The 16,188-nt window shown below is 48.4% G+C and overlaps 1 protein-coding gene across 1 annotated transcript in view; it reads right to left on the bottom strand.

Annotated features, from left to right (window-relative positions):
• Positions 1 to 13,178, bottom strand: part of LOC310997910 (PH and SEC7 domain-containing protein 1-like) — a 49,587-nt gene extending 36,409 nt beyond the window's left edge. The window contains exons 1-5 of the mRNA XM_083987750.1: positions 13,022 to 13,178; positions 12,388 to 12,496; positions 8,975 to 9,237; positions 7,162 to 7,469; positions 5,204 to 5,444 (exon numbers count right to left, since the gene is read on the bottom strand). Coding sequence (XP_083843876.1) covers positions 5,204 to 5,444; positions 7,162 to 7,466 — 546 coding nt within the window. The 5' untranslated portion in view covers positions 7,467 to 7,469; positions 8,975 to 9,237; positions 12,388 to 12,496; positions 13,022 to 13,178. The remainder of the gene's footprint in view (positions 1 to 5,203; positions 5,445 to 7,161; positions 7,470 to 8,974; positions 9,238 to 12,387; positions 12,497 to 13,021) is intronic.
• Positions 13,179 to 16,188: the final 3,010 nt, after the last annotated feature.

The following is a 16,188-nucleotide window of genomic DNA, read 5'->3' as shown; positions in this document are numbered from 1 at the left end:
GATGTCAGGGTGATGTCACGGTGATGTCACGGTGATGTCACGGTGATGTCAGGGTGATGTCAGGGTGATGTCAGGGTGAGGTCACGGTGATGTCAGGGTGATGTCACGGTGATGTCACGGTGATGTCAGGGTGATGTCAGGGTGAGGTCACGGTGATGTCAGGGTGATGTCAGGGTGATGTCACGGTGATGTCACGGTGATGTCACGGTGATGTCAGGGTGATGTCATGGTGATGTCATGGTGATGTCATGGTGATGTCATGGTGATGTCATGGTGATGTCAGGGTGATGTCACAGTGATGTCAGGGTGATGTCAGGGTGATGTCAGGGTGATGTCATGGTGATGTCAGGGTGATGTCACAGTGATGTCATGGTGATGTCACGGTGATGTCAGGGTGATGTCAGGGTGATGTCACAGTGATGTCAGGGTGATGTCAGGGTGATGTCAGGGTGATGTCAGGGTGATGTCAGGGTGATGTCACGGTGATGTCACGGTGATGTCAGGGTGATGTCAGGGTGAGGTCACGGTGATGTCAGGGTGATGTCAGGGTGATGTCACGGTGATGTCACGGTGATGTCACGGTGATGTCAGGGTGATGTCACGGTGATGTCAGGGTGATGTCACGGTGATGTCAGGGTGATGTCAGGGTGATGTCACGGTGATGTCAGGGTGATGTCAGGGTGATGTCAGGGTGATGTCACGGTGATGTCATGGTGATGTCAGGGTGAGGTCACGGTGATGTCAGGGTGATGTCAGGGTGATGTCAGGGTGATGTCACGGTGATGTCACGGTGATGTCAGGGTGATGTCATGGTGATGTCATGGTGATGTCATGGTGATGTCATGGTGATGTCATGGTGATGTCATGGTGATGTCATGGTGATGTCACAGTGATGTCAGGGTGATGTCACGGTGTCAGGGTGATGTCAGGGTGATGTCACGGTGATGTCAGGGTGATGTCAGGGTGATGTCACGGTGATGTCAGGGTGATGTCAGGGTGATGTCACGGTGATGTCATGGTGATGTCAGGGTGATGTCAGGGTGATGTCAGGGTGATGTCAGGGTGATGTCAGGGTGATGTCAGGGTGATGTCACGGTGATGTCATGGTGATGTCATGGTGATGTCAGGGTGATGTCAGGGTGATGTCACGGTGATGTCAGGGTGATGTCAGGGTGATGTCAGGGTGATGTCAGGGTGATGTCACGGTGATGTCATGGTGATGTCATGGTGATGTCAGGGTGATGTCAGGGTGATGTCACGGTGTCAGGGTGATGTCACGGTGATGTCACGGTGATGTCACAGTGATGTCACAGTGATGTCACAGTGATGTCACGGTGATGTCACAGTGATGTCAGGGTGATGTCACAGTGATGTCACGGTGATGTCACAGTGATGTCAGGGTGATGTCACGGTGATGTCACAGTGATGTCACGGTGATGTCACAGTGATGTCACGGTGATGTCACAGTGATGTCACGGTGATGTCACAGTGATGTCAGGGTGATGTCACGGTGATGTCACGGTGATGTCAGGGTGATGTCAGGGTGATGTCAGGGTGATGTCAGGGTGATGTCAGGGTGATGTCAGGGTGATGTCACAGTGATGTCAGGGTGATGTCACGGTGATGTCAGGGTGATGTCAGGGTGATGTCAGGGTGATGTCACGGTGATGTCAGGGTGATGTCACGGTGATGTCAGGGTGATGTCAGGGTGATGTCACGGTGATGTCAGGGTGATGTCACGGTGATGTCAGGGTGATGTCACGGTGATGTCACGGTGATGTCAGGGTGATGTCACGGTGATGTCAGGGTGATGTCAGGGTGATGTCAGGGTGATGTCAGGGTGATGTCAGGGTGATGTCAGGGTGATGTCAGGGTGATGTCACGGTGATGTCAGGGTGATGTCAGGGTGATGTCAGGGTGATGTCAGGGTGATGTCACGGTGATGTCAGGGTGATGTCACGGTGATGTCAGGGTGATGTCACGGTGATGTCAGGGTGATGTCACAGTGATGTCAGGGTGATGTCAGGGTGATGTCACAGTGATGTCAGGGTGATGTCAGGGTGATGTCAGGGTGATGTCACGGTGATGTCAGGGTGATGTCACGGTGATGTCAGGGTGATGTCACGGTGATGTCAGGGTGATGTCACAGTGATGTCACGGTGATGTCAGGGTGATGTCACAGTGATGTCAGGGTGATGTCAGGGTGATGTCACGGTGATGTCAGGGTGATGTCACAGTGATGTCAGGGTGATGTCAGGGTGATGTCAGGGTGATGTCAGGGTGATGTCACAGTGATGTCAGGGTGATGTCACGGTGATGTCAGGGTGATGTCAGGGTGATGTCAGGGTGATGTCACGGTGATGTCAGGGTGATGTCAGGGTGATGTCAGGGTGATGTCACGGTGATGTCACAGTGATGTCAGGGTGATGTCAGGGTGATGTCACAGTGATGTCAGGGTGATGTCAGGGTGATGTCAGGGTGATGTCAGGGTGATGTCACGGTGATGTCAGGGTGATGTCAGGGTGATGTCACAGTGATGTCAGGGTGATGTCAGGGTGATGTCACGGTGATGTCACGGTGATGTCACGGTGATGTCAGGGTGATGTCACGGTGATGTCAGGGTGATGTCACGGTGATGTCAGGGTGATGTCAGGGTGATGTCAGGGTGATGTCACGGTGATGTCAGGGTGATGTCACAGTGATGTCAGGGTGATGTCAGGGTGATGTCACGGTGATGTCACAGTGATGTCAGGGTGATGTCAGGGTGATGTCAGGGTGATGTCACGGTGATGTCAGGGTGATGTCAGGGTGATGTCAGGGTGATGTCAGGGTGATGTCACGGTGATGTCACGGTGATGTCAGGGTGATGTCAGGGTGATGTCACGGTGATGTCAGGGTGATGTCACGGTGATGTCAGGGTGATGTCACGGTGATGTCACGGTGATGTCAGGGTGATGTCACGGTGATGTCAGGGTGATGTCAGGGTGATGTCAGGGTGATGTCAGGGTGATGTCAGGGTGATGTCAGGGTGATGTCAGGGTGATGTCACGGTGATGTCAGGGTGATGTCAGGGTGATGTCAGGGTGATGTCAGGGTGATGTCACGGTGATGTCAGGGTGATGTCACGGTGATGTCAGGGTGATGTCACGGTGATGTCAGGGTGATGTCACAGTGATGTCAGGGTGATGTCAGGGTGATGTCACAGTGATGTCAGGGTGATGTCAGGGTGATGTCAGGGTGATGTCACGGTGATGTCAGGGTGATGTCACGGTGATGTCAGGGTGATGTCACGGTGATGTCAGGGTGATGTCACAGTGATGTCACGGTGATGTCAGGGTGATGTCACGGTGATGTCAGGGTGATGTCACAGTGATGTCAGGGTGATGTCAGGGTGATGTCAGGGTGATGTCAGGGTGATGTCACAGTGATGTCAGGGTGATGTCACGGTGATGTCAGGGTGATGTCAGGGTGATGTCAGGGTGATGTCACGGTGATGTCAGGGTGATGTCAGGGTGATGTCAGGGTGATGTCACGGTGATGTCACAGTGATGTCAGGGTGATGTCAGGGTGATGTCACAGTGATGTCAGGGTGATGTCAGGGTGATGTCAGGGTGATGTCAGGGTGATGTCACGGTGATGTCAGGGTGATGTCAGGGTGATGTCACAGTGATGTCAGGGTGATGTCAGGGTGATGTCACGGTGATGTCACGGTGATGTCAGGGTGATGTCACGGTGATGTCAGGGTGATGTCAGGGTGATGTCAGGGTGATGTCAGGGTGATGTCAGGGTGATGTCAGGGTGATGTCAGGGTGATGTCACGGTGATGTCAGGGTGATGTCAGGGTGATGTCAGGGTGATGTCAGGGTGATGTCACGGTGATGTCAGGGTGATGTCACGGTGATGTCAGGGTGATGTCACGGTGATGTCAGGGTGATGTCACAGTGATGTCAGGGTGATGTCAGGGTGATGTCACAGTGATGTCAGGGTGATGTCAGGGTGATGTCAGGGTGATGTCACGGTGATGTCAGGGTGATGTCACGGTGATGTCAGGGTGATGTCACGGTGATGTCAGGGTGATGTCACAGTGATGTCACGGTGATGTCAGGGTGATGTCACGGTGATGTCAGGGTGATGTCACAGTGATGTCAGGGTGATGTCAGGGTGATGTCAGGGTGATGTCAGGGTGATGTCACAGTGATGTCAGGGTGATGTCACGGTGATGTCAGGGTGATGTCAGGGTGATGTCAGGGTGATGTCAGGGTGATGTCACGGTGATGTCACAGTGATGTCAGGGTGATGTCAGGGTGATGTCACAGTGATGTCAGGGTGATGTCAGGGTGATGTCAGGGTGATGTCAGGGTGATGTCACGGTGATGTCAGGGTGATGTCAGGGTGATGTCACAGTGATGTCAGGGTGATGTCAGGGTGATGTCACGGTGATGTCACGGTGATGTCACGGTGATGTCATGGTGATGTCACGGTGATGTCAGGGTGATGTCACGGTGATGTCAGGGTGATGTCAGGGTGATGTCAGGGTGATGTCAGGGTGATGTCAGGGTGATGTCATGGTGATGTCATGGTGATGTCACGGTGATGTCAGGGTGATGTCACGGTGATGTCAGGGTGATGTCACGGTGATGTCAGGGTGATGTCAGGGTGATGTCAGGGTGATGTCACGGTGATGTCAGGGTGATGTCACAGTGATGTCAGGGTGATGTCAGGGTGATGTCACGGTGATGTCACAGTGATGTCAGGGTGATGTCAGGGTGATGTCAGGGTGATGTCAGGGTGATGTCACAGTGATGTCAGGGTGATGTCACAGTGATGTCACGGTGATGTCAGGGTGATGTCACGGTGATGTCAGGGTGATGTCACGGTGATGTCAGGGTGATGTCAGGGTGATGTCAGGGTGATGTCACGGTGATGTCAGGGTGATGTCAGGGTGATGTCAGGGTGATGTCACAGTGATGTCAGGGTGATGTCAGGGTGATGTCACGGTGATGTCAGGGTGATGTCAGGGTGATGTGATGGTGATGTCAGGGTGATGTCACGGTGATGTCACGGTGATGTCAGGGTGAGGTCAGGGTGATGTCACGGTGATGTCACGGTGATGTCACGGTGATGTCACGGCGAGGTCACGGTGATGTCACGGTGATGTCAGGGTGATGTCACGGTGATGTCAGGGTGATGTCACAGCTCCTACCTGTATCTCGGGCGTGAGCGTGGGAAGGTCGAAGGTGAAGACGGACGTGGAGCCGGAGGTGAGCAGCTCCACGCTGTCCAGGCTGCTGTAGGACGTCCCCTTGGCGCGGTGAGACTCCATGATGCTCTCGAAGTGGCGGCTGAACGAGTCCAGGTTGCTGTCGGACGGCCGGCGCGGGTTGCCCACGGAGACCGGAGACTTCAGGGCGCCGTGGTGACCGTCGGGGGATAACTCCAACGGCCTGAAGGAGCAAACACAGAGAAAACACACAACGATGAAGGAGCAAACACACAGAAAACACACAGAAAACACACAACGATGAGCACGGAGCTGCAGGAGGACCTCATCAACCCTGTGTTTCTCTGTCTCTTTGTGTATTAATCCTTCTAAAACCAAGTTACTGACGTCCGTTACTTCAGGACAACCTGGGCTTTCTGAATATTCATCCTGTAGTGGCGTCATATGAATGTAGACAAAGATTATGATCAGGAACAGAAAGGAAAATAAAAAACGGAAAATAAATTATTATAAACTTCTTTTAACCTTTGTCTTGTGTCAGCTTTCTGCTACCATCTCTGGTGTTAGGGTCAGTTTTGACCCGTGTTTTAAATCAGCTGTAGAATACACTAAAAACTTTTTTTTTCAGCCAATTTGTTTTTCATCTCTTGGTTACGTTAGGCTTCCTTATCCATGGAAATGTTGGTTTTAATATTTTTGGTGTGGCCCCCTGGGCCTTTTTTGTCAGTATACCCCTTGACCTAAATTTCACTTGTTAGCTTTCTGCTACAGTACCATCTCTAGTGTTGGGGTTGGTTTTGACCCGGGTCTTAAATCAGCTGTAAAACACAGTAAATTATCATTATCATCTCTTGGTTACAGTATGTTGTGAGGCTTCCTTATCCATGAAAAGGTTGGTTTTGCATATGATTTCAGTTTTAACTCTAAAATTGTTTTTATCGTTATAACCTGGTCAAAACCGACCCTAACACCACAAATATCTCAATTTTAACCAGAGCATTTTAGAATTGTGTGAAAAAAAAAGTTTTTTGTTTTGTTGAATAGAGGTTCCTGACAAAGGCGTAAAGCCTTGATACAATAAACAAATTTATGTTGTACTTTTATGCATTAAAAACCTAAAAACAGGTCACTGGCGACCCTAACACAAGAGGAAGGTTAAGATACTGTATAACTGTTCTTTTAGGTCTTGGTGATTAGGGCAAAAAGAATAAGGGCAGTATTAAACGTCACAATTAATTAATCGTGAAGATTCCTAAATACCGCCACTTACCACAGCAGATCATGTCGGAACCGTATCAGCAGATCAGCACAACTCGAGTCAAGGTAAATGCACAGTAACTGGGTTAAATGATGTTAATGTTAATTTACATAACGTAACAATGAATTGGTAGGAATATAAATGTTAGCGAGTCGTTTATAATAAAAAAAAAAGATCAAAATAAACTTAAACATTTGGTATAGATGACAACTAATGACTTTAATATTTCAAACATTTTCCCTAGTAGATTAATAATTGGCCCTATATTAATAGATACTTGAAATATATTATGTAGATTAGTAATGTAATGAAATGAAATGAAAGTGTTGTGAAATGAATTAATGCATAATAATCATGATAATCGTAATACCCTGATTATTTCTCTGGTAATAATCGTACCAAGAAAGTGTATAAGCGTGACATCCCTGTTCTAACTATAATACAAAATATATTATTAACATTATTTATAAATAATGGGATTCCTATAGGACTTTAACACATGATGTGATGGGGACACAGATGAACTACTCGGCTTCTGAGCTACAGACTCTTTGTCTCCTGCTTTCAATAAATAAAGAATTATGTCGCCATCATTCGGTGGAAGAGTAAAACAACACTTGAAGCCAAACCGCTGGTGCATTCAAGTGTAGCCTGTAAATGTGAGCGCTGCCGTCCCACTCACCCCCTCAGCAGCAGACTGAAGACCTCGTCCTCTTCTCTGGTGGCTTTCTGCCTCTGTCTGTCTCCCTGCATCCTGACGCTGGCCCAGCTCACCACTCCTTCTTCCTCCTCCTCCTCTTCTTCCTCCTCTTCCTCCTCCTCCTCCTCCTCCTCGGTGCCCTCCCCCCTCCCCCCACCCCCACCGGTCCGGGGCTTCGGGGAGGCATCGGCCGGACTGAAGCTGGAGTTTCCCAGGAAGCTGCGGTTGCTCCCGAAGGCCGAGTCCTCCTCCTCCGCCTCGTCAGCTGCCTCGGCCTCGGCCCGCATCACCTGCACAGAGGGAATCAATAATATAATATTAGTGATAATCAGTATCAGTGGTGTCGTCTATGTCACACATTTCACATCAAGGACCCTAAATTGACACAAATTAGACCACGGACCCCCATTGGACAAAATTTTGAAGCAAATGCCATTTGTTCCGAGACTGAATAACGTTTTCTACATTCAAATTAGGGCCAATGGTGTGGATTTTTGGAAATATTATGGAGAAATTTCTGGAAAAAAGTGGTGCAATTTCTACAAAAACCTTCAAACATTTTCTAGGAAGAAGTGGTCAAATTCTCCAAAAAAATAAAAAAAATAAAAAGTTTTAGAAAAAGTGGTAAAATTCTCAAAAAAAAAATAAGTAAAAAAAAATCTAATATATATATATTCTCAAAGAAAAATAAGTTAAACTATTCTAGAAAAGTTAGTAAAATTTCAAGAAAAAGTTGGGGACCCTCTTCAACCCTCTCAAGGACCCCTGGGGGTCCCCGGACCCCACGTTGAGGACCACTGGTCTATGTGATACTCAGGTTTACTCAGTATAAAATAAAAATACATAAATACTTCAGTATAGCCAGTACAACAAAACTATCTAACTAAAGTAAATGTCAATGGTTCTCAGAGTGGGAGGTTGACAGGGTTCAAGGGGGTCCACAACTTTTTATTGACATTTTACCACTTTTTCTTGGAATTTTTTCACTTTTTTTCCAGAAATGTTATCACTTTTTTAATTATTGTTTGACTTTTTTTTTTTTTTTTTTTTTTTTTTTTAAATTGTACCACTTTTCCTAGAATTCTTTTGAGAACTTTTAACAGTTTCTTCTCAATTCTGAAAATTTTACCCCTTTTTGTGTTATTGTTTGCCCCTTTTTTTGAGAGAGAAATTTTGCCACATTTTTCCCAAAAAATTTTGCGAAATCTTACCACTTTTTCTAGAATTCTTTTGTGAAATTTTACTATTTTTTCTCAATAAAAAAAAACAACTTTTTACTATTTTTTTTTTTTTAATTTTACCACTTTTTTCTAAAAAATCTTAAAGGTTTTTTTGTTTATTTTTTTGAAATTTTACCACTTTTTTCCAGAAATTTCTCTATAATCTTTCAAAAATGTAGCTACACCTAATTTAAACGTACATTGATGTTTGTGTATTTCTGGTGTTTTGCTTCAAAATGTTGTCCAGTGGGGGTCCGTGGTCTAATTTGTGTCGATTTTGGGTCCTTGATGTAAAAAAAGTGTGAGAACCAGCGGTCTATGTGATACAAGTATGAGAAATGAGAAATTTTAACAGTTTCTTCTCAATTCTCAAAATGTTTACCCCTTTTTGTATTATTGTTTTATTATTTGCCACATTTTTCCTAAATTTTTTTGCGAAATCTTACCACTTTTTCTAGAATTCTTTTGAGAAATTTTACTATTTTTTCTCAATTAAAAAAAAACAACTTTTTACTATTTTATTTTTTTTAATTTGGTCAGTATTGATCATCACAGCGTGATGGCGTGTTGGTCACCTCGTCCAGGTCGGTCTCCCTGTAGCAGCGCAGCGGCACGGCGTCCAGGTCCGTCTCAGAGTACTTGATGCTGCGGCGGATGATGCCGGTCTTGGCGGCGGCGGCCCTGTGGCCTCGGGGGTCGGGGGTCACCAGCTCCACCTCGATCTGACGCACGTTGTGATGCGACGACCTCTGACCCCTCCGCTGGTACGTGGTGGCCTGAGTCAGGCGGAGGGAGGAGGGGGGGGCGGGGGGGCCGGGCGCCGGGGGCGGAGCTTCAGCTGGGGGAAGGAGGCAGAGTCACGTTTTAGAGAAACATCATCAAACTGGAGGGAACTTTAAAGGTACATTGTGTAGGAATTCCTCCCATCTAGTGTTGTGGTTGTATATCTCAAGCAACTCAGTCGTATTTTTCATGCTGCATTCACATGAAATTGGGCAGACGGCAGACGGACGACAACCGCTGCACGTAACCTAAAATGCCAAAACTTAGCACCTACTAAGCACTTTAAAAAAAATAATAATTCTGCCTAGTCAAGAGTGTCATTGATTTACCATCAAAGTTGAGCTATACATTGAACCAGGAGAAAAATACAGATATGTAGCCTAGTTATTGTGCATCGGATCAAGTTGAAATCTAAACGCCAGTCCCCATTCACTTTCACCATTACAATAACACATGTGTTTATAATCACAACACTTCGTTTGAGGCGTTCTCAAGGTGTTAAAAAATAGAAAAATCTTGGCTGAAACATTAAAAAAAACACCAGTGTTGAAGAAGAGAACACTTCTGTCCATAGATAAACGGCTGGTGTTTAGGTCTTACACACCGGTGTTTAAGTTTTAAAATTGTCACATGTTCTACGGATTTACCTTTAATTGTCGGTGCAAGCTGTTTTTAGAACGGCGGAGCAGAGCCGTGAGCTGCTCAGAGCTACGCTACGGAGGCTCATTATGGGATTTCTTGGTTTCCCTCATCAAACTCATCAAATACACAATCCAACAACTCCACAACGCTCTGGTGGACAAGTTGTGAGCTGCACATTCACCACGCTATGAGATAATAACACAACGTTACCACACAGAGTTGTTTTAGAGGGAAATACAGAGACTGATGATGAAAAACTGTCCCTGAAGGCAACGTGCATCAGCGGTTTTACATGAATTTACCTCTAAAACAACAGTGAATGTTACACAGCGAAAATGCGACATAATTGTGAAGAGTGAAGTTGATTTTTTCCACCATTTGACAAAGGACACAAACTTTACAAAGACAATGAAATGAAGGAGGATGTGGTGAAGCTTGGATGAGCAGCTCGTCTGTCAGGACAGAGATCAGACAGAGAGCTGCTGTGTTGTGTTGATATAGTAAAGCTGGTTACAAGACGACGGTGGCACAGCAGGTGTTGAATTATACGTGAGGGAGAATCAACATGTAGTTGTGTTAAAGGGATTTAAGAAACGGAAAATATTCCTTTATTCACCACGACCCTGGTGTGAAAGGGCCTTCAGAATCAAAACTGAGCTGTTTTTTTATGTAAATCAGTTCAATTATCTGTAAACTTGAGAAAGAAAAAGTGTGATGTAACTATTAGGTGAAGATTTTATACTTCCTGTTTTATAAAAACAGTCATGATGATCAGGAGAGAAGTCGTAAAGTTAAATTAAAAACCTACAGGACCTGTCTTAGAGCTGTGAACTCCACTGTTTTTTGTATTTTAGTGTTTCCTTAGTTTGACCCTAACTAACCCTAACCCTTTCACTGTGACTCACCAACAGTTCAGTAGTAGTATTAGTAGTATTAGTAGTAGGGGATTATGGGTAATCCGCTCTGTTTATTAATACAGAAAATGAAACCTTTCTACCAGAGTGGAGACTCATGTTTCAATGTTTGAATGTTTCTAATCAACTACAATGATCGATCATCAACACAATATCATCTCAATCATTCATTCATTCATATTTGGAGGCCAGTGGCCACACGTCTCCATGGCGACCGACCAGCGGTGAGTCCACAGACAGTTCAGAGTCAGTGTGGGTCTAAATAAAGAACAGGAAGTGAGTAGTGGTGTAGTGGCCGCGCTGAGCCGAGCTCTGAGCTGCTCGTTAAGCTTCAGCTAATTGGATCAAAGAGGCCGAAGCTCCTGAAGCTGCTTGTTTACTTCACTGAGAGAAGACACGACCCCGAGGAAGGCAGAGTTAATCAACCCAATTAATCACATGGTGACTACTGTCTGGACCCAAACACAACAAGGTGACTACTGTCTGGACCCAGTTAAACTACTGTTAAAGGGACAACCAGGAGTTTCTATTTGGTTATAAAAAGTCTCATATTAAAGTGGATGAATCTCCGTTACCACTTGTTAATGGTCCATTTTAGATAAATCTATGGTTTTGTCTCTATGGTTATTTTGTTATTATTAGTGGTGGTGGAAATGCTGGGCGAGCCGACCAGCGTTTCTTTACTTTCGGTTTCGTGGCGAGTCATGAGAATAACGCCGCCGAATCTCTGTTTATGGTGGGAACTACGACGGTATGTGATCGTCTTCCAACCTCTGACTTTAATTCTTGATGAATGAAAACATGAGTCTGTCTTGCGCCGGTCAAAGAATTTCACGGTGCGGAGGCTCATAAATGTAGTGGAAACACTTCACTTTAACAAAACTCCTCGTTGTCCCTTTAAACTACGGTTAATAACATGGTTACTACTGTCTGGACCCAGTTAAACATCATGGTTCTCTACTCTTCTGTACTGTCCTCTATGCCAGTGGTTCTCAACGTGGGGTCCGGGGACCCCCAGGGGTCCTTGAGAGATTTGAAGGGGGTCCCCGATTTTTTCTTGAAATTTTACCACCTCAAGTTTTTTTTCTAGAAAATCTTTACTTCTTTATTTTTAAAATTTTTTACAAGAAATTTTACCACTTTTTTTTTAGAATTTTTTTTACTTTTTTTTTTGAGAATTTTCACCACTTCTTCCTAGTAGAAATGTTTAAATGTTTTTGGAGAAATTGGATCACTTTTTTCCCAGAAATTTTTCTATAATATTTCCAAAAATTCACGCCATTGGCCCCTAATTTAAATGTATTAAAAAAAAGGAAAGTTCTTCAGTCTCAGAACAAATATTTGTGTATTTCTGGTGTTTACTTCAAAATTTCTGGGTTCAAACATTTACAGGATTTATTCAGGAGAATTTCAGCTCCTTCGACACGACGCTAAGAATCAGTCAAAACTAAATGTAATATTTGTTCTTCTGTCTTCTCTTCTCCTAATTATTTTTTATTCAGTCTCTTACTTTGACACACACACAGTCCTCTGCACGACTCCATGTTCTAATTGCCATGTATTTGGAGACTTAATGAGCTGTAAGCACCAATCGAAAACAGAGGTAAAGACAGATAAGTGATCATTGATCATTGATCATTGGTCGTCACCTTTGCTGCAGTGACTCTCCTCCGTGTGCTCTCCGAACAGGAACTCCCACTTGGCTCGAGCGATCTTCAGCGAGCGAGAGGACGGCGTCGACGCTGAGCCGCCGTCCGACTGCAGGAGGAGGAAACACAGCACCGATCAAATCATGTTTCTGTCTCTGATTATCTCATTAATCAAACAATAAACAACCAATCATTCAATTAATCGTTTTAGTTGGTTTTCAAGCAAAAGTGCCTCGATGTGACTGTGGTTTTGTGATTTTCTGACATATTAAAATATTAATCTTTTAATTTATTAAGGAAATGAACAGAAAACTAACCAATAACCAAAGCTGCAGCCCTGGACAGACTGAATCAGATGGAACATGTATCATGTTGTTAGTTTATTTATGGTTTTTCAGATCACTTCATAGTTAAATGATCAATACAGAAGAAAATTGTTTACGGACGGATTACAGACAGAGAGAGAAACAGACTAATGAAGTGTTGAGGAGCGACTGCGATGTTATTTTTTATTGTGATCAAGGTGAATTTGAAATTAAGACGATGAACACAATCTTAACGCACACACACACACACAGACACACACACAGGGTCTCGACCCTCATCATCATCATCATCATCGCGTCCAGCCGACCTGAAGCCCAGACCCGGTGTCCGTCGTCGTGTCGTGGCTCGACTGACTCGAGGTTTCGTTTCTGTCCAGCGGGGAAGTGTCTCCCAGGCTGCCCGTCACTCCGCTGGAGCTCTGAGACGACGACGACGTTCCCGCTGCTGCGCCGCTGGAGCTCTGAGACGACAATCCCGCTGCTGCGCTGTGATCCTGCACCTCTGGCTTCCCCTGCTCTTCCCCCGGCTTCAACACTGCGTCACGTCCGTCGTTGCTCGGAGCGTGAACTCTCCAGATGAGCTGCTGCGTGCGGTCGTCGTCGCTCTCCCTCCACTCCTCCTGCTGCCGGGACGTCCAGTCGTTCTGGCCGGAGAGAGTTCCTCTGGAGAGTTCGGGGCCGTCCGGAGGGGACCGGTCCTGGTCCAAGAGGTGATCGTACTGCTTCGAGAGAGTTCCTCTGGAGAGTTCGGGGCCGTCCGAAGGGCACCGGTCCTGGTCCAAGAGGTGGTCGTGCTGCTTCCTGTCCGTGCCGGGTGGCGGTGGTTTGCTGCGGTCTCTTGCAGTGTACTGCGGCGGCTGGTAGCGGTGCAGGTTGGACGTGTCTTTACCGAGCGATGAGTCGCTCTGCTGCCGTGGGTCTAGAACCGGCGACGGTGAAGCGGCGGCTCGGTGCAGCTGCGCCGGAGCAGCTGGAGACGCCGGTATGGACAGAGCTGTATGGGACAAGAGGGGGGAGACCCGTCCTGGTCTGGTCTGAGGTGTCGGTTTGTCTGGTTTCGACCTGTGGTTCTGGTTCTGGTTCTGGTTCTGGGTGTGTGGCTGCAGATGTTCGGGGGAGTTTCGCCCTTTGAGGGTGAAGGTGGTGGTGTGAAGGTGCGATTCGCTCAGGAACGACGCCGCCGTCTTCGGACTCTCCGACAGTAGAGACTCGGCTTGAGACGGCGTCGGAGAGGGAGTCCGTCTGCCCGCAAAGATGGAGGACAGTTTCGTAGCCTCCACGGCTAACTGACAAGCTAGTTCAGGATTAGCGGATGGAGAGACGCTTCTCCGGCCGCTGGCGGGGCTGCATGCCGACCGATCGCTGGCTCTGCTGCTGCTGCTGCTGCTGCTGCAGCGCTGCGGTTTGGAGTGATTCCTGCCGGATGCATCGATAGCATTGTACTGTAAACTGTCTGTAGCATTGTGACTGGTGTTGGTGACGGAAGCTCTACAGCTGCTGTTGACGCTGTGCTGCTGGGAGTTCCCACTATGCTGGGAGTTCCCACTGGGATGCTGGGAGTTCCCACTGTGCTGCTGGGAGTTCCCACTATGCTGGGAGTTCCCACTGGGATGCTGGGAGTTCCCACTGGTCTGGTAGCCGGTCCTGGTCTGAGTGCTGCTGCTGCTGCTGCTGCTGGTGGGGAATATACTTGTTGGGACTTCATGCTGGATATCCGTAGGTCTCCCTGCTGGTAAAGGTGGATGAAACTTGCTGGAGAACTTGGAGCTGTCGTCCCCCAGCCGAGGCCTTTGCTGCTGGCTCTGGGGGGGGCCGTGGGAGTGGAGGGTTGAGGTTGGCGCCATCGGGTGGGAGTGTCCGTGGGAGTGGAGCGTTGAGGCCGAAGCCGTCGGGTGGGAGTGTCCGTGGGAGTGAAGCATTGAGGTTGGCGCCATCGGGTGGGAGTGTCCGTGGGAGTGGAGCGTTGAGGTTGGCGCCATCGGGTGGGAGGGGCATCGGGTGTGGGCACACAGGTGGTCCGAGGCGGGACTTCTGGGAATGCCGTTCATCGAACCGCGGCAGATTCCCCGGTCCATTTCCAGCAGCTGGGCCTTGGACGGCAGCGTGAGCGTTCCCCGGGGAAGGACCGGCGATCCGCCCCACGACCGACAGCGAGGGGACTGGTGGTGGCGGTGCTGTGGGGGGGCGGGGGCGGGGCTGCAGCTCTCTGACCCTGACCCGGGACCGGCGAACCGTCGCCTGAGTTCTGGGGATCCAAACTCCTCCAGGGCCCGATAGGTGGCATCTCTGGCGACTGCGTCCATGGCAGCCCTCTGCAGGCAAGGCGAGCCCCGCGGGGACTGGTACTGAGCCGGGTAGGGGTGATTGGGGTGATTGGGGTGATTGGGGTGATTGGGGTGATTGGGGTAAGGGTAGTAAGGGTAAGAGTCACCCTGTGCTGTCAGACCATTGTACCACACCGGGTCACTGAGCCGTTTCTGCAGGTGGGCTGCCGGATGCCCATGCCCCTCCGCTCTGTACAGAGGATTGTCCAAGTCGGTTTGGCACACGGAGCTCCGCCGGCCGCCGCCGCCCATGCTGTGGACGTTGGCTTTCTCTATGTAGCCGTAGGAAACCACAGACGTCCTCCCGTCGTCTTTCCGTGCCCCCGGCCCCGGGAGGAGCTCACAGGACCTTCGGCTGCAGACGGGAGTGGAGGGGACGCTCAGCCTCCCCGAGCACGTCGAGGACGGAGAGAACGGGACTCTTCTTCCCTGGTAGGGATCTAAGTCAGCGGAACGGGTGCGTCCCAGCGTGCCGTGTTGCTGGACTGGATTATTAGTCGGAGGCGCAAGAATCTGGAGCAACTGACCAAAACTGTCAGACAACGCATCCTGCTGATGGAAGTGGGCCGGAGATCCCGGTGCGTTCGGTGCGTTTTGGAATTGGTAGCTGACCGAGGAGTGCCTAGAGGAGGACTTTGGAGGGGGTAAGCTGTGGTGAAGCTGATGACCGACCGGGGAAGATGCCGGACTTCGGTTGGGGCTGGAGTGGGCGGAGCTCCTCTGGGAGTGAGGGAGGACGTCTGGGCACTGAAGCATCAGGTGACCGGTCCCATCAGCTCCTCCTCCTCCTCGCCCCAACAGCTTCCCTTCCTCCTCAGCCACAGACCTCACCTCCACGTACAGGTGGAGGACTTTACCCGCCTGAGACATGGTGGCAACTTAAGTCGCCTACAGGGCCTGATCTTCCCTTTCTGAGGCCCTTTGCTATTTGCGCAAAGGGTCTCTCAACCTCACGGTGCCCATCGAAGTGCACATCAAAATCATAGGCAGCATCGGAGCGTCGGGTCTATCCTCCATCTGCTCATCACGTCTTCAGCCTGCAGCAGGAAGCAGAGACAGACACACAGTTATTATCACGTAGTTAAACCATTCAAAAACACAAGTTAAGTGGATTTACAGAGGAGAATATAGTAAACATTCACATCTTCAGC

The sequence above is a fragment of the Trachurus trachurus genome (assembly GCF_905171665.1).
Source record: "Trachurus trachurus genome assembly, chromosome: 15".
NCBI lineage: Eukaryota > Metazoa > Chordata > Actinopteri > Carangiformes > Carangidae > Trachurus > Trachurus trachurus.
This window is presented reverse-complemented; position numbering and strand designations above follow the sequence as displayed.